The following is an 18,400-nucleotide window of genomic DNA, read 5'->3' on the forward strand; positions in this document are numbered from 1 at the left end:
GTGCTGTGTATATGCAGGTAGGTGCTCACCTATACACTGGGTGCTGTGTATATGCAGGTAGGTGCTCACCTGCGCACTGGGTGCTGTGTATATGCAGGTAGGTGCTCACCTGTACACTGGGTGTTGGGTATATGCAGGTAGGTGCTCACCTGCACACTGGGTGCTGTGTATATGCAGGTAGGTGCTCACCTGCACACTGGGTGCTGTGTATATGCAGGTAGGTGCTCACCTGCACACTGGGTGCTGTGTATATGCAGGTAGGTGCTCACCTGTACACTGGGTGTTGGGTATATGCAGGTAGGTGCTCACCTGCACACTGGGTGCTGTGTATATGCAGGTAGGTGCTCACCTGCACACTGGGTGCTGTGTATATGCAGGTAGGTGCTCACCTATACACTGGGTGCTGTGTATATGCAGGTAGGTGCTCACCTGCGCACTGGGTGCTGTGTATATGCAGGTAGGTGCTCACCTGTACACTGGGTGCTGTGTATATGCAGGTAGGTGCTCACCTGTACACTGGGTGCTGTGTATATGCAGGTAGGTGCTCACCTGCACACTGGGTGTTGGGTATATGCAGGTAGGTGCTCCCCTGTACACTGGGTGCTGTGTATATGCAGGTAGGTGCTCACCTGTACACTGGGTGCTGTGTATATGCAGGTAGGTGCTCACCTGCACACTGGGTGTTGGGTATATGCAGGTAGGTGCTCACCTGTACACTGGGTGCTGTGTATATGCAGGTAGGTGCTCACCTGTACACTGGGTGCTGTGTATATGCAGGTAGGTGCTCACCTGTACACTGGGTGCTGTGTATATGCAGGTAGGTGCTCACCTGCACACTGGGTGCTGTGTATATGCAGGTAGGTGCTCACCTGTACACTGGGTGCTGTGTATATGCAGGTAGGTGCTCACCTGCACACTGGGTGCTGTGTATATGCAGGTAGGTGCTCACCTGTACACTGGGTGCTGTGTATATGCAGGTAGGTGCTCACCTGCACACTGGGTGTTGGGTATATGCAGGTAGGTGCTCACCTGCACACTGGGTGCTGTGTATATGCAGGTAGGTGCTCACCTGCACACTGGGTGCTGTGTATATGCAGGTAGGTGCTCACCTGCACACTGGGTGCTGTGTATATGCAGGTAGGTGCTCACCTGCACACTGGGTGCTGTGTATATGCAGGTAGGTGCTCACCTGCACACTGGGTGCTGTGTATATGCAGGTAGGTGCTCACCTATACACTGGGTGCTGTGTATATGCAGGTAGGTGCTCACCTGCACACTGGGTGCTGTGTATATGCAGGTAGGTGCTCACCTGTACACTGGGTGCTGTGTATATGCAGGTAGGTGCTCACCTGTACACTGGGTGCTGTGTATATGCAGGTAGGTGCTCACCTGCACACTGGGTGTTGGGTATATGCAGGTAGGTGCTCACCTGCACACTGGGTGTTGGGTATATGCAGGTAGGTGCTCACCTGCACACTGGGTGTTGGGTATATGCAGGTAGGTGCTCACCTGTACACTGGGTGCTGTGTATATGCAGGTAGGTGCTCACCTGTACACTGGGTGCTGTGTATATGCAGGTAGGTGCTCACCTGCACACTGGGTGCTGTGTATATGCAGGTAGGTGCTCACCTGTACACTGGGTGCTGTGTATATGCAGGTAGGTGCTCACCTGTACACTGGGTGCTGTGTATATGCAGGTAGGTGCTCACCTGTACACTGGGTGCTGTGTATATGCAGGTAGGTGCTCACCTGCACACTGGGTGCTGTGTATATGCAGGTAGGTGCTCACCTGTACACTGGGTGCTGTGTATATGCAGGTAGGTGCTCACCTGTACACTGGGTGCTGTGTATATGCAGGTAGGTGCTCACCTATACACTGGGTGTTGTGTATATACAGGTAGGTGCTCCCCTGTACACTGGGTGTTGGGTATATGCAGGTAGGTGCTCACCTGCACACTGGGTGCTGTGTATATGCAGGTAGGTGTTCACCTGCACACTGGGTGCTGTGTATATGCAGGTAGGTGCTCACCTGCACACTGGGTGTTGGGTATATGCAGGTAGGTGCTCACCTGCACACTGGGTGCTGTGTATATGCAGGTAGGTGCTCACCTGCACACTGGGTGCTGTGTATATGCAGGTAGGTGCTCACCTGTACACTGGGTGCTGTGTATATGCAGGTAGGTGCTCACCTGCACACTGGGTGCTGTGTATATGCAGGTAGGTGCTCACCTGCACACTTGGTGTTGGGTATATGCAGGTAGGTGCTCACCTGCACACTGGGTGTTGGGTATATGCAGGTAGGTGCTCACCTGTACACTGGGTGCTGTGTATATGCAGGTAGGTGCTCACCTGCACACTGGGTGCTGTGTATATGCAGGTAGGTGCTCACCTGTACACTGGGTGCTGTGTATATGCAGGTAGGTGCTCACCTGTACACTGGGTGCTGTGTATATGCAGGTAGGTGCTCACCTATACACTGGGTGCTGTGTATATGCAGGTAGGTGCTCCCCTGTACACTGGGTGTTGGGTATATGCAGGTAGGTGCTCACCTGTACACTGGGTGCTGTGTATATGCAGGTAGGTGCTCACCTGCGCACTGGGTGCTGTGTATATGCAGGTAGGTGCTCATCTGCACACTGGGTGCTGTGTATATGCAGGTAGGTGCTCACCTGTACACTGGGTGCTGTGTATATGCAGGTAGGTGCTCACCTGCACACTGGGTGCTGTGTATATGCAGGTAGGTGCTCATCTGCACACTGGGTGCTGTGTATATGCAGGTAGGTGCTCACCTGTACACTGGGTGCTGTGTATATGCAGGTAGGTGCTCACCTGCACACTGGGTGCTGTGTATATGCAGGTAGGTGCTCACCTGTACACTGGGTGCTGTGTATATGCAGGTAGGTGCTCACCTGCACACTGGGTGCTGTGTATATGCAGGTAGGTGCTCACCTGCACACTGGGTGTTGGGTATATGCAGGTAGGTGCTCACCTGTACACTGGGTGTTGGGTATATGCAGGTAGGTGCTCACCTGCACACTGGGTGTTGGGTATATGCAGGTAGGTGCTCACCTGTACACTGGGTGCTGTGTATATGCAGGTAGGTGCTCACCTGCACACTGGGTGCTGTGTATATGCAGGTAGGTGCTCACCTGCACACTGGGTGCTGTGTATATGCAGGTAGGTGCTCACCTGTGCACTGGGTGCTGTGTATATGCAGGTAGGTGCTCACCTGCACACTGGGTGCTGTGTATATGCAGGTAGGTGCTCACCTGCACACTGGGTGCTGTGTATATGCAGGTAGGTGCTCACCTGTACACTGGGTGTTGGGTATATGCAGGTAGGTGCTCACCTGTGCACTGGGTGCTGTGTATATGCAGGTAGGTGCTCACCTGCACACTGGGTGTTGGGTATATGCAGGTAGGTGCTCACCTGTACACTGGGTGCTGTGTATATGCAGGTAGGTGCTCACCTGCACACTGGGTGCTGTGTATATGCAGGTAGGTGCTCACCTGCACACTGGGTGTTGGGTATATGCAGGTAGGTGCTCACCTGCACACTGGGTGCTGTGTATATGCAGGTAGGTGCTCCCCTGTACACTGGGTGTTGGGTATATGCAGGTAGGTGCTCACCTGTACACTGGGTGCTGTGTATATGCAGGTAGGTGCTCACCTGCACACTGGGTGCTGTGTATATGCAGGTAGGTGCTCACCTGCACACTGGGTGCTGTGTATATGCAGGTAGGTGCTCACCCGCACACTGGGTGCTGTGTATATGCAGGTAGGTGCTCACCTGTACACTGGGTGCTGTGTATATGCAGGTAGGTGCTCACCTGTACACTGGGTGTTGTGTATATGCAGGTAGGTGCTCACCTGCACACTGGGTGTTGGGTATATGCAGGTAGGTGCTCACCTGTACACTGGGTGCTGTGTATATGCAGGTAGGTGCTCACCTGTACACTGGGTGTTGGGTATATGCAGGTAGGTGCTCACCTGCACACTGGGTGCTGTGTATATGCAGGTAGGTGCTCACCTGCACACTGGGTGCTGTGTATATGCAGGTAGGTGCTCACCTGCACACTGGGTGCTGTGTATATGCAGGTAGGTGCTCACCTGTACACTGGGTGCTGTGAATATGCAGGTAGGTGCTCACCTGTACACTGGGTGCTGTGTATATGCAGGTAGGTGCTCACCTGTACACTGGGTGTTGGGTATATGCAGGTAGGTGCTCACCTGTACACTGGGTGCTGTGTATATGCAGGTAGGTGCTCACCTGTACACTGGGTGTTGGGTATATGCAGGTAGGTGCTCACCTGCACACTGGGTGCTGTGTATATGCAGGTAGGTGCTCACCTGCACACTGGGTGCTGTGTATATGCAGGTAGGTGCTCCCCTGTACACTGGGTGCTGTGTATATGCAGGTAGGTGCTCACCTGTACACTGGGTGCTGTGTATATGCAGGTAGGTGCTCACCTGTACACTGGGTGCTGTGTATATGCAGGTAGGTGCTCACCTGCACACTGGGTGCTGTGTATATGCAGGTAGGTGCTCACCTGCACACTGGGTGCTGTGTATATGCAGGTAGGTGCTCACCTGCACACTGGGTGCTGTGTATATGCAGGTAGGTGCTCACCTGTACACTGGGTGCTGTGTATATGCAGGTAGGTGCTCACCTGTACACTGGGTGCTGTGTATATGCAGGTAGGTGCTCACCTGCACACTGGGTGCTGTGTATATGCAGGTAGGTGCTCACCTGCACACTGGGTGCTGTGTATATGCAGGTAGGTGCTCACCTGCACACTGGGTGTTGTGTATATGCAGGTAGGTGCTCACCTGTACACTGGGTGCTGTGTATATGCAGGTAGGTGCTCACCTGCACACTGGGTGTTGGGTATATGCAGGTAGGTGCTCACCTGTACACTGGGTGCTGTGTATATGCAGGTAGGTGCTCACCTGCACACTGGGTGCTGTGTATATGCAGGTAGGTGCTCACCTGCACACTGGGTGCTGTGTATATGCAGGTAGGTGCTCACCTGCACACTGGGTGCTGTGTATATGCAGGTAGGTGCTCACCTGCACACTGGGTGCTGTGTATATGCAGGTAGGTGCTCACCTGCACACTGGGTGCTGTGTATATGCAGGTAGGTGCTCACCTGCACACTGGGTGCTGTGTATATGCAGGTAGGTGCTCACCTGCACACTGGGTGCTGTGTATATGCAGGTAGGTGCTCACCTGCACACTGGGTGCTGTGTATATGCAGGTAGGTGCTCACCTGCACACTGGGTGCTGTGTATATGCAGGTAGGTGCTCACCTGTACACTGGGTGCTGTGTATATGCAGGTAGGTGCTCACCTGCACACTGGGTGTTGGGTATATGCAGGTAGGTGCTCACCTGCACACTGGGTGTTGGGTATATGCAGGTAGGTGCTCACCTGCACACTGGGTGTTGGGTATATGCAGGTAGGTGCTCACCTGCACACGGGGTGCTGTGTATATGCAGGTAGGTGCTCACCTGCACACTGGGTGTTGGGTATATGCAGGTAGGTGCTCACCTGCACACTGGGTGCTGTGTATATGCAGGTAGGTGCTCACCTGTACACTGGGTGCTGTGTATATGCAGGTAGGTGCTCACCTGCACACTGGGTGTTGGGTATATGCAGGTAGGTGCTCACCTGCACACTGGGTGCTGTGTATATACAGGTAGGTGCTCACCTGCACACTGGGTGCTGTGTATATGCAGGTAGGTGCTCACCTGCACACTGGGTGCTGTGTATATGCAGGTAGGTGCTCACCTGCACACTGGGTGCTGTGTATATGCAGGTAGGTGCTCACCTGCACACTGGGTGCTGTGTATATGCAGGTAGGTGCTCACCTGCACACTGGGTGCTGTGTATATGCAGGTAGGTGCTCACCTGCACACTGGGTGCTGTGTATATGCAGGTAGGTGCTCACCTGCACACTGGGTGCTGTGTATATACAGGTAGGTGCTCACCTGCACACTGGGTGCTGTGTATATGCAGGTAGGTGCTCACCTGCACACTGGGTGCTGTGTATATGCAGGTAGGTGCTCACCTGCACACTGGGTGTGTGTATATGCAGGTAGGTGCTCACCTGCACGCTGGGTGTGTGTATATGCAGGTAGGTGCTCACCTGCACACTGGGTGTTGGGTATATGCAGGTAGGTGCTCACCTGTACACTGGGTGCTGTGTATATACAGGTAGGTGCTCACCTGCACACTGGGTGTTGGGTATATGCAGGTAGGTGCTCACCTGCACACTGGGTGCTGTGTATATGCAGGTAGGTGCTCACCTGCGCACTGGGTGCTGTGTATATGCAGGTAGGTGCTCACCTGCACACTGGGTGCTGTGTATATGCAGGTAGGTGCTCACCTGCACACTGGGTGCTGTGTATATGCAGGTAGGTGCTCACCTGTACACTGGGTGCTGTGTATATGCAGGTAGGTGCTCACCTGCACACTGGGTGCTGTGTATATGCAGGTAGGTGCACACCTATAAACTGGGTGCTGTGTATATGCAGGTAGGTGCTCACCTGTACACTGGGTGCTGTGTATATGCAGGTAGGTGCTCACCTGCACACTGGGTGCTGTGTATATGCAGGTAGGTGCTCACCTGCACACTGGGTGCTGTGTATATGCAGGTAGGTGCTCACCTGCACACTGGGTGTTGGGTATATGCAGGTAGGTGCTCACCTGCATACTGGGTGCTGTGTATATGCAGGTAGGTGCTCACCTGCACACTGGGTGCTGTGTATATGCAGGTAGGTGCTCACCTGCACACTGGGTGCTGTGTATATGCAGGTAGGTGCTCACCTGTACACTGGGTGCTGTGTATATGCAGGTAGGTGCTCACCTGTACACTGGGTGCTGTGTATATGCAGGTAGGTGCTCACCTATACACTGGGTGCTGTGTATATGCAGGTAGGTGCTCACCTGTACACTGGGTGCTGTGTATATGCAGGTAGGTGCTCACCTGTACACTGGGTGCTGTGTATATGCAGGTAGGTGCTCACCTGTACACTGGGTGCTGTGTATATGCAGGTAGGTGCTCACCTATACACTGGGTGCTGTGTATATGCAGGTAGGTGCTCACCTGCACACTGGGTGCTGTGTATATGCAGGTAGGTGCTCACCTGCACACTGGGTGCTGTGTATATGCAGGTAGGTGCTCACCTGCACACTGGGTGCTGTGTATATGCAGGTAGGTGCTCACCTGTACACTGGGTGCTGTGTATATGCAGGTAGGTGCTCACCTGCACACTGGGTGTTGGGTATATGCAGGTAGGTGCTCACCTGCACACTGGGTGCTGTGTATATGCAGGTAGGTGCTCACCTGCGCACTGGGTGCTGTGTATATGCAGGTAGGTGCTCACCTGCACACTGGGTGCTGTGTATATGCAGGTAGGTGCTCACCTGCACACTGGGTGCTGTGTATATGCAGGTAGGTGCTCACCTGCACACTGGGTGCTGTGTATATGCAGGTAGGTGCTCCCCTGCACACTGGGTGCTGTGTATATGCAGGTAGGTGCTCACCTGCACACTGGGTGTTGGGTATATGCAGGTAGGTGCTCACCTGCACACTGGGTGCTGTGTATATGCAGGTAGGTGCTCACCTGTACACTGGGTGCTGTGTATATGCAGGTAGGTGCTCACCTGCACACTGGGTGCTGTGTATATGCAGGTAGGTGCTCACCTGCACACTGGGTGTTGGGTATATGCAGGTAGGTGCTCACCTGCACACTGGGTGCTGTGTATATGCAGGTAGGTGCTCACCTGCACACTGGGTGCTGTGTATATGCAGGTAGGTGCTCACCTGTACACTGGGTGCTGTGTATATGCAGGTAGGTGCTCACCTGCACACTGGGTGCTGTGTATATGCAGGTAGGTGCTCACCTGCACACTGGGTGCTGTGTATATGCAGGTAGGTGCTCACCTGCACACTGGGTGTTGGGTATATGCAGGAAGGTGCTCACCTGCACACTGGGTGCTGTGTATATGCAGGTAGGTGCTCACCTGCACACTGGGTGCTGTGTATATGCAGGTAGGTGCTCACCTGCACACTGGGTGCTGTGTATATGCAGGTAGGTGCTCACCTGCACACTGGGTGCTGTGTATATGCAGGTAGGTGCTCACCTGCACACTGGGTGCTGTGTATATGCAGGTAGGTGCTCACCTGCACACTGGGTGTTGGGTATATGCAGGTAGGTGCTCACCTGCACACTGGGTGCTGTGTATATACAGGTAGGTGCTCACCTGCACACTGGGTGCTGTGTATATGCAGGTAGGTGCTCACCTGCACACTGGGTGCTGTGTATATGCAGGTAGGTGCTCACCTGCACACTGGGTGCTGTGTATATGCAGGTAGGTGCTCACCTGCACACTGGGTGCTGTGTATATGCAGGTAGGTGCTCACCTGTGCACTGGGTGCTGTGTATATGCAGGTAGGTGCTCACCTGCGCACTGGGTGTTGGTTATATGCAGGTAGGTGCTCACCTGTGCACTGGGTGCTGTGTATATGCAGGTAGGTGCTCACCTGTACACTGGGTGCTGTGTATATGCAGGTAGGTGCTCACCTGCACACTGGGTGCTGTGTATATGCAGGTAGGTGCTCACCTGCACACTGGGTGCTGTGTATATGCAGGTAGGTGCTCACCTGCACACTGGGTGCTGTGTATATGCAGGTAGGTGCTCACCTGTACACTGGGTGCTGTGTATATGCAGGTAGGTGCTCACCTGTACACTGGGTGCTGTGTATATGCAGGTAGGTGCTCACCTGTACACTGGGTGCTGTGTATATGCAGGTAGGTGCTCACCTATACACTGGGTGCTGTGTATATGCAGGTAGGTGCTCACCTGCACACTGGGTGCTGTGTATATGCAGGTAGGTGCTCACCTGTACACTGGGTGCTGTGTATATGCAGGTAGGTGCTCACCTGCACACTGGGTGTTGGGTATATGCAGGTAGGTGCTCACCTGCACACTGGGTGCTGTGTATATGCAGGTAGGTGCTCACCTGTACACTGGGTGTTGGGTATATGCAGGTAGGTGCTCACCTGTACACTGGGTGCTGTGTATATGCAGGTAGGTGCTCACCTGTACACTGGGTGCTGTGTATATACAGGTAGGTGCTCACCTGCACACTGGGTGCTGTGTATATGCAGGTAGGTGCTCACCTATACACTGGGTGCTGTGTATATGCAGGTAGGTGCTCACCTATACACTGGGTGCTGTGTATATGCAGGTAGGTGCTCACCTGTGCACTGGGTGCTGTGTATATGCAGGTAGGTGCTCACCTGCACACTGGGTGCTGTGTATATACAGGTAGGTGCTCACCTGTACACTGGGTGCTGTGTATATGCAGGTAGGTGCTCACCTGTACACTGGGTGCTGTGTATATGCAGGTAGGTGCTCACCTGTACACTGGGTGCTGTGTATATGCAGGTAGGTGCTCACCTGCACACTGGGTGTTGGGTATATGCAGGTAGGTGCTCACCTGCACACTGGGTGTTGTGTATATGCAGGTAGGTGCTCACCTGCACACTGGGTGCTGTGTATATGCAGGTAGGTGCTCACCTGTACACTGGGTGCTGTGTATATGCAGGTAGGTGCTCACCTGCACACTGGGTGCTGTGTATATGCAGGTAGGTGCTCACCTGCACACTGGGTGCTGTGTATATGCAGGTAGGTGCTCACCTGCACACTGGGTGTTGGGTATATGCAGGTAGGTGCTCACCTGCACACTTGGTGTTGGGTATATGCAGGTAGGTGCTCACCTGCACACTGGGTGTTGGGTATATGCAGGTAGGTGCTCATCTGCACACTGGGTGCTGTGTATATGCAGGTAGGTGCTCACCTGCACACTGGGTGTTGGGTATATGCAGGTAGGTGCTCACCTGTACACTGGGTGCTGTGTATATGCAGGTAGGTGCTCACCTGCACACTGGGTGCTGTGTATATGCAGGTAGGTGCTCACCTGTACACTGGGTGCTGTGTATATGCAGGTAGGTGCTCACCTGCACACTTGGTGTTGGGTATATGCAGGTAGGTGCTCACCTGCACACTGGGTGTTGGGTATATGCAGGTAGGTGCTCACCTGCACACTGGGTGCTGTGTATATGCAGGTAGGTGCTCACCTGCACACTGGGTGTTGGGTATATGCAGGTAGGTGCTCACCTGCACACTGGGTGCTGTGTATATACAGGTAGGTGCTCACCTGCACACTGGGTGCTGTGTATATACAGGTAGGTGCTCACCTGCACACTGGGTGCTGTGTATATACAGGTAGGTGCTCACCTGCACACTGGGTGTTGGGTATATGCAGGTAGGTGCTCACCTATACACTGGGTGCTGTGTATATGCAGGTAGGTGCTCACCTGCACACTGGGTGCTGTGTATATGCAGGTAGGTGCTCACCTGCACACTGGGTGTTGGGTATATGCAGGTAGGTGCTCACCTGCACACTGGGTGTTGGGTATATGCAGGTAGGTGCTCACCTGCACACTGGGTGTTGGGTATATGCAGGTAGGTGCTCACCTGCACACTGGGTGTTGGGTATATGCAGGTAGGTGCTCACCTGCACACTGGGTGTTGGGTATATGCAGGTAGGTGCTCACCTGCACACTGGGTGTTGGGTATATGCAGGTAGGTGCTCACCTGTACACTGGGTGCTTGGTATCTGGATTATCTTTGAATGTTGTGTCACTGAACACAATGGATTCCTGGAACCTGCAGCCAACTGGAAAAGTGTCTCCAACAACACACCACTGAAAGGAACCAGAACTGGATCAGCACCAGTGACAGGGGAAATGGGCAGGCCATTGTGTGTGTCTCTGTGCCACTAGCCTTAATTGCTCAGCATAGTGATACGCGCAGCTCTGCGAACCCTTGGGCAGTGCGCTAAAAGAACCACGGAATGATATGTGCGTGGCTGGCAGTGAGAGGGCTATAATGGGGGCCTTGGCACAGGGGGCCTTACTGCTTATTTCTCCTAACAAAACCTCAGCAAGCTCTTTTTGGGAACCCCTGAGCCCCCACAAAATTTATATATGTATATAAGTGTCAAAATGGAGTGCTATTGAGCGTGGCAAATGTATACAACAGACGACAGAGAAGCCCAATGCTACATCCAACGTGACAGAGAAGCCCAATGCTACATCCAACGTGACAGAGAAGCCCAATGCTACATCCAACGTGACAGAGAAGCCCAATGCTACATCCAACGTGACAGAGAAGCCCAATGCTGCATCCATCGTGACAGAGAAGCCCAATGCTACATCCAACGTGACAGAGAAGCCCAATGCTACATCCAACGTGACAGAGAAGCCCAATGCTACATGCAACGTGACAGAGAAGCCCAATGCTACATGCAACGTGACAGAGAAGCCAAACGCTACATGCATGGTGACAGAGAAGCCCAATGCTATATCCAACGTGACAGAGAAGCCCAATGCTACATCCAACGTGACAGAGAAGCCCAATGCTACATCCAACGTGACAGAGAAGCCCAATGCTACATCCAACGTGACAGAGAAGCCCAATGCTACATGCAACGTGACAGAGAAGCCCAATGCTACATCCAACGTGACAGAGAAGCCCAATGCTACATCCAACGTGACAGAGAAGCCCAATGCTGCATCCATCGTGACAGAGAAGCCCAATGCTGCATCCAACGTGACAGAGAAGCCCAATGCTACATCCAACGTGACAGAGAAGCCCAATGCTATATGCAACGTGACAGAGAAGCCCAATGCTACATCCAACGTGACAGAGAAGCCCAATGCTGCATCCAACGTGACAGAGAAGCCCAATGCTACATCAAACGTGACAGAGAAGTCCAATGCTACATGCAAGGTGACAGAGAAGCCCAATGCTACATGCAACGTGACAGAGAAGCCCAACGCTACATCAAACGTGACAGAGAAGCCCAATGCTACATGCAAGGTGACAGAGAAGCCCAATGCTACATCCAACGTGACAGAGAAGCCCAATGCTACATGCAACGTGACACAGAAGCCCAACGCTACATGCAAGGTCACAGAGAAGCCCAATGCTACATCCAACGTGACAGAGAAGCCCAATGCTACATCCAACGTGACAGAGAAGCCCAATGCTACATGCAACGTGACAGAGAAGCCCAATGCTACATGCAACGTGACAGAGAAGCCCAATGCTACATCCAACGTGACAGAGAAGCCCAATGCTACATGCAACGTGACAGAGAAGCCCAACGCTACATCAAACGTGACAGAGAAGCCCAATGCTACATCAAACGTGACAGAGAAGCCCAACGCTACATGCAACGTGACAGAGAAGCCCAATGCTACATCAAACGTGACAGAGAACCCCAATGCTACATGCAACGTGACAGAGAAGCCCAATGCTACATCAAACGTGACAGAGAAGCCCAATGCTACATCCAACGTGACAGAGAAGCCCAATGCTACATCCAACGTGACAGAGAAGCCCAATGCTACATGCAACATGACAGAGAAGCCCAATGCTACATCAAACGTGACAGAGAAGCCCAATGCTACATGCAACGTGACAGAGAAGCCCAATGCTACATCCAACGTGACAGAGAAGCCCAATGCTGCATCCAACGTGACAGAGAAGCCCAATGCTACATGCAACGTGACAGAGAAGCCCAATGCTACATCCAACGTGACAGAGAAGCCCAATGCTGCATCCAACGTGACAGAGAAGCCCAACGCTACATGCAACGTGACAGAGAAACCCAATGCTGCATCCAACGTGACAGAGAAGCCCAATGCTACATGCAACGTGACAGAGAAGCCCAATGCTACATCCAACGTGACAGAGAAGCCCAATGCTGCATCCAACGTGACAGAGAAGCCCAATGCTACATCCAACGTGACAGAGAAGCCCAATGCTACATCAAACGTGACAGAGAAGCCCAATGCTACATCAAACGTGACAGAGAAGCCCAATGCTACATGCAACGTGACAGAGAAGCCCAATGCTACATCAAACGTGACAGAGAAGCCCAATGCTACATGCAACGTGACAGAGAAGCCCAACGCTTCATCAAACGTGACAGAGCAGCCCAATGCTACATCAAACGTGACAGAGAAGCCCAATGCTACATGCAACGTGACAGAGAAGCCCAATGCTACATCAAACGTGACAGAGAAGCCCAATGCTACATGCAACGTGACAGAGAAGCCCAACGCTTCATCAAACGTGACAGAGCAGCCCAATGCTACTTCAAACGTGACAGAGAAGCCCAATGCTACATGCAACGTGACAGAGAAGCCCAATGCTACATCCAACGTGACAGAGAAGCCCAATGCTACATCCAACGTGACAGAGAAGCCCAATGCTACATGCAACGTGACAGAGAAGCCCAACGCTACATCCAACGTGACAGAGAAGCCCAACGCTACATCCAACGTGACAGAGAAGCCCAATGCTACATCCAACGTGACAGAGAAGCCCAATGCTACATCCAACGTGACAGAGAAGCCCAATGCTACATACAACGTGACAGAGAAGCCCAACGCTACATCCAACGTGACAGAGAAGCCCAATGCTACATCCAACGTGACAGAGAAGCCCAATGCTACATCCAACGTGACAGAGAAGCCCAACGCTACATGCAACGTGACAGAGAAGCCCAATGGTACATCAAACGTGACAGAGAAGCCCAATGCTACATGCAACATGACAGAGAAGCCCAATGCTACATCAAACGTGACAGAGCAGCCCAATGCTACATCAAACGTGACAGAGAAGCCCAATGCTACATCAAACGTGACAGAGAAGCCCAATGCTACATCAAACGTGACAGAGAAGCCCAATGCTACATCCAACGTGACAGAGAAGCCCAATGCTACATGCAACATGACAGAGAAGCCCAACGCTACATCAAACGTGACAGAGAAGCCCAATGCTACATCAAACGTGACAGAGAAGCCCAATGCTACATCCAACGTGACAGAGAAGCCCAATGCTACATGCAACGTGACAGAGAAGCCCAATGCTACATCCAACGTGACAGAGAAGCCCAATGCTACATGCAACGTGACAGAGAAGCCCAACGCTACATCAAACGTGACAGAGAAGCCCAAAGCTACATCAAACGTGACAGAGAAGCCCAACGCTACATCAAACGTGACAGAGCAGCCCAATGCTACATCAAACGTGACAGAGAAGCCCAACGCTACATCCAACGTGACAGAGAAGCCCAATGCTATATCAAACGTGACAGAGAAGCCCAATGCTACATCCAACGTGACAGAGAAGCCCAACGCTACATCCAACGTGACAGAGAAGCCCAATGCTACATCCAACGTGACAGAGAAGCCCAATGCTACATCCAACGTGACAGAGAAGCCCAATGTTACATCCAACGTGACAGAGAAGCCCAACGCTACATGCAACGTGACAGAGAAGCCCAATGGTACATCAAACGTGACAGAGCAGCCCAATGCTACATCAAACGTGACAGAGAAGCCCAATGCTACATCCAACGTGACAGAGAAGCCCAATGCTACATGCAACGTGACAGAGAAGCCCAATGCTACATCAAACGTGACAGAGAAGCCCAACGCTACATCAAACGTGACAGAGCAGCCCAATGCTACATCAAACGTGACAGAGAAGCCCAACGCTACATCAAACGTGACAGAGAAGCCCAATGCTACATCAAACGTGACAGAGAAGCCCAATGCTACATCCAACGTGACAGAGAAGCCCAATGCTACATGCAACGTGACAGAGAAGCCCAATGCTACATCCAACGTGACAGAGAAGCCCAATGCTACATGCAACGTGACAGAGAAGCCCAACGCTACATCAAACGTGACAGAGAAGCCCAAAGCTACATCAAACGTGACAGAGAAGCCCAACGCTACATCAAACGTGACAGAGCAGCCCAATGCTACATCAAACGTGACAGAGAAGCCCAACGCTACATCCAACGTGACAGAGAAGCCCAATGCTATATCAAACGTGACAGAGAAGCCCAATGCTACATCCAACGTGACAGAGAAGCCCAACGCTACATCCAACGTGACAGAGAAGCCCAATGCTACATCCAACGTGACAGAGAAGCCCAATGCTACATCCAACGTGACAGAGAAGCCCAATGTTACATCCAACGTGACAGAGAAGCCCAACGCTACATGCAACGTGACAGAGAAGCCCAATGGTACATCAAACGTGACAGAGCAGCCCAATGCTACATCAAACGTGACAGAGAAGCCCAATGCTACATCCAACGTGACAGAGAAGCCCAATGCTACATGCAACGTGACAGAGAAGCCCAATGCTACATCAAACGTGACAGAGAAGCCCAACGCTACATCAAACGTGACAGAGCAGCCCAATGCTACATCAAACGTGACAGAGAAGCCCAACGCTACATCAAACGTGACAGAGAAGCCCAATGCTACATCAAACGTGACACAGAAGCCCAACGCTACATGCAACGTGACAGAGAAGCCCAATGCTACATGCAACGTGACAGAGAAGCCCAATGCTACATCAAACGTGACAGAGAAGCCCAACGCTACATCCAACGTGACAGAGCAGCCCAATGCTACATCAAACGTGACAGAGAAGCCCAATGCTACATGCAACGTGACAGAGAAGCCCAATGCTACATCAAACGTGACAGAGAAGCCCAACGCTACATCAAACGTGACAGAGCAGCCCAATGCTACATCAAACGTGACAGAGAAGCCCAATGCTACATCCAACGTGACAGAGAAGCCCAATGCTACATGCAACGTGACAGAGAAGCCCAATGCTACATGCAACGTTACAGAGAAGCCCAATGCTACATCAAACGTGACAGAGCAGCCCAATGCTACATCAAACGTGACAGAGAAGCCCAATGCTACATCCAACGTGACAGAGAAGCCCAATGTTACATCCAACGTGACAGAGAAGCCCAATGCTACATGCAACATGACAGAGAAGCCCAACGCTACATCAAACGTGACAGAGAAGCCCAATGCTACATCAAACGTGACAGAGAAGCCCAATGCTACATCCAACGTGACAGAGAAGCCCAATGCTACATGCAACGTGACAGAGAAGCCCAACTCTACATCAAACGTGACAGAGAAGCCCAATGCTACATCAAACATGACAGAGAAGCCCAACGCTATATGCAACGTGACAGAGAAGCCCAACGCTACATCCAACGTGACAGAGAAGCCCAATGCTACATGCAACGTGACAGAGAAGCCCAATGCTACATCAAACGTGACAGAGAAGCCCAATGCTACATGCAACGTGACAGAGAAGCCCAACGCTACATCAAACGTGACAGAGAAGCCCAATGCTACATCAAACGTGACAGAGAAGCCCAACACTACATGCAACGTGACAGAGAAGCCCAATGCTACATCCAACGTGACAGAGAAGCCCAATGCTACATGCAACGTGACAGAAATACACAGTAACATACTTATATATTCTCTTGAAAAAGGGTCACTTAGTTTAACCCTTTGGCCAAAGCATTGTAGCCTGCGAACCACGACAAGGCAGACCCCCTGGTAGTGTTAGGGCTTCTCTGTCACGTTGGATGTAGCATTGGGCTTCTCTGTCACGTTGGATGTAGCATTGGGCTTCTCTGTCACGTTGGATGTAGCATTGGGCTTCTCTGTCACGTTGGATGTAGCATTGGGCTTCTCTGTCACGTTGCATGTAGCATTGGGCTTCTCTGTCACGTTGCATGTAGCATTGGGCTTCTCTGTCACGTTGGATGTAGCATTGGGCTTCTCTGTCACGTTGGATGCAGCATTGGGCTTCTCTGTCACGTTGGATGTAGCATTGGGCTTCTCTGTCACGTTGGATGTAGCGTTGGGCTTCTCTGTCACGTTGGATGTAGCATTGGGCTTCTCTGTCACGTTGGATGTAGCATTGGGCTTTTCTGTCACGTTGGATGTAGCATTGGACTTCTCTGTCACGTTGGATGCAGCATTGGGCTTCTCTGTCATGTTGGATGCAGCATTGGGCTTCTCTGTCACGTTGGATGTAGCATTGGGCTTCTCTGTCACGTTGGATGTAGCATTGGGCTTCTCTGTCACGTTGGATGTAGCATTGGACTTCTGTCACGTTGGATGCAGCATTGGGCTTCTCTGTCATGTTGGATGCAGCATTGGGCTTCTCTGTCACGTTGGATGTAGCATTGGGCTTCTCTGTCACGTTGGATGTAGCATTGGGCTTCTCTGTCACGTTGGATGTAGCATTGAACTTCTCTGTCACGTTGGATGCAGCATTGGGCTTCTCTGTCATGTTGGATGCAGCATTGGGCTTCTCTGTCACGTTGGATGCAGCATTGGGCTTCTCTGTCACGTTGGATGTAGCATTGGACTTCTCTGTCTGTTGCTTATTTCTCCTACCTGAGGTTCACTGTTCAGGGCCAGAATTTTCCCCAGGTCATGCAGCAAGCCAACCAGCTGGAACCAGTCTGGGGAAGAGAGAGAGAAAGGGTTAAACCCAGCAGTGCCAGGCAGGAGGGAGGGGTGTGCCCAGGGGAAGGTTGGCAGGAGGGAGTGCTGTGTCCAGGGGAAGGTTGGCAGGAGAGAGGGGTGTGCCCAGGGGAAGGTTGGCAGGAAGGAGTGGTGTGTCCAGGGGAAGGTTGGCAGGAGGGAGTGATGTGCCCAGGGGAAGGTTGGCCGGGGGGAGGGGTGTGCCCAGGGGAAGGTTGTCAGGAGGGAGGGGTGTGTCCAGGGGAAGGTTGGCAGGAGGGAGGGGTGTGCCCAGGGGAAGGTTGGCCGGGGGGAGGGGTGTGCCCAGGGGAAGGTTGTCAGGAGGGAGGGGTGTGTCCAGGGGAAGGTTGGCAGGAGGGAGTGGTGTGCCCAGGGGAAGGTTGGCAGGAGGGAGGGTGTGCCCAGGGGAAGGTTGGCAGGAGGGAGGGGTGTGCCCAGGGGAAGGATGGCAGCAGGGAGGTTTGTGGGAGGAGGGGAGTGCCCAGGGGAAGGTTGGCAGGAGGAGGGGTGTGCCCGGGGGAAGATTGGCAGGAGGGGTGTGCCCAGGGGAAGGTTGGCAGGAAGGATGTGTGTACCCAGGGGAAGGTTGGCAGGAAGGAGGTGTGTACCCAGGGGAAGGTTTGCAGGAAGGAGGTGTGTACCCAGGGGAAGGTTGGCAGGGGGAGATTTGTGGGAGGGGTGTGCCCAGGGGAAGGTTGGCAGGAGGGAGGTTGGGGGGTTGGTGGCTGTGGGGCGGGGGGTTGAGGTTTGAGGTGGGGGGTTGGTGGCTGTGGGGCGGGGGGTTGGGGGCTGCAGGGCAGGGGGGTTGGGGGCTGTGGGGGTGGGGGGTTGGGGGCTGTAGGGGGTTGGGGGCTGTGGGGCATGGGGTTGGGGTCTGCAGGGTGGGGGGTTGGGTGCTGTGGGGCAGGCGGATGGGGGCTGTGG

General features: G+C 53.0%; 1 protein-coding gene across 1 annotated transcript in view; it reads right to left on the reverse strand.

Annotated features, from left to right (window-relative positions):
* Window positions 1-18,400, reverse strand: part of MIOX (myo-inositol oxygenase) — a 97,725-nt gene that overhangs the window by 51,665 nt on the left and 27,660 nt on the right. Inside the window, exons 6-7 of the mRNA XM_075599250.1 lie at window positions 17,387-17,454; window positions 10,668-10,777 (exon numbers count right to left, since the gene is read on the reverse strand). Of these exons, the coding sequence (XP_075455365.1) occupies window positions 10,668-10,777; window positions 17,387-17,454 (178 nt within the window). The remainder of the gene's footprint in view (window positions 1-10,667; window positions 10,778-17,386; window positions 17,455-18,400) is intronic.

Source organism: Ascaphus truei, chromosome 5 (genome assembly GCF_040206685.1).
Source record: "Ascaphus truei isolate aAscTru1 chromosome 5, aAscTru1.hap1, whole genome shotgun sequence".
Classification (NCBI taxonomy): Eukaryota; Metazoa; Chordata; class Amphibia; order Anura; family Ascaphidae; genus Ascaphus; species Ascaphus truei.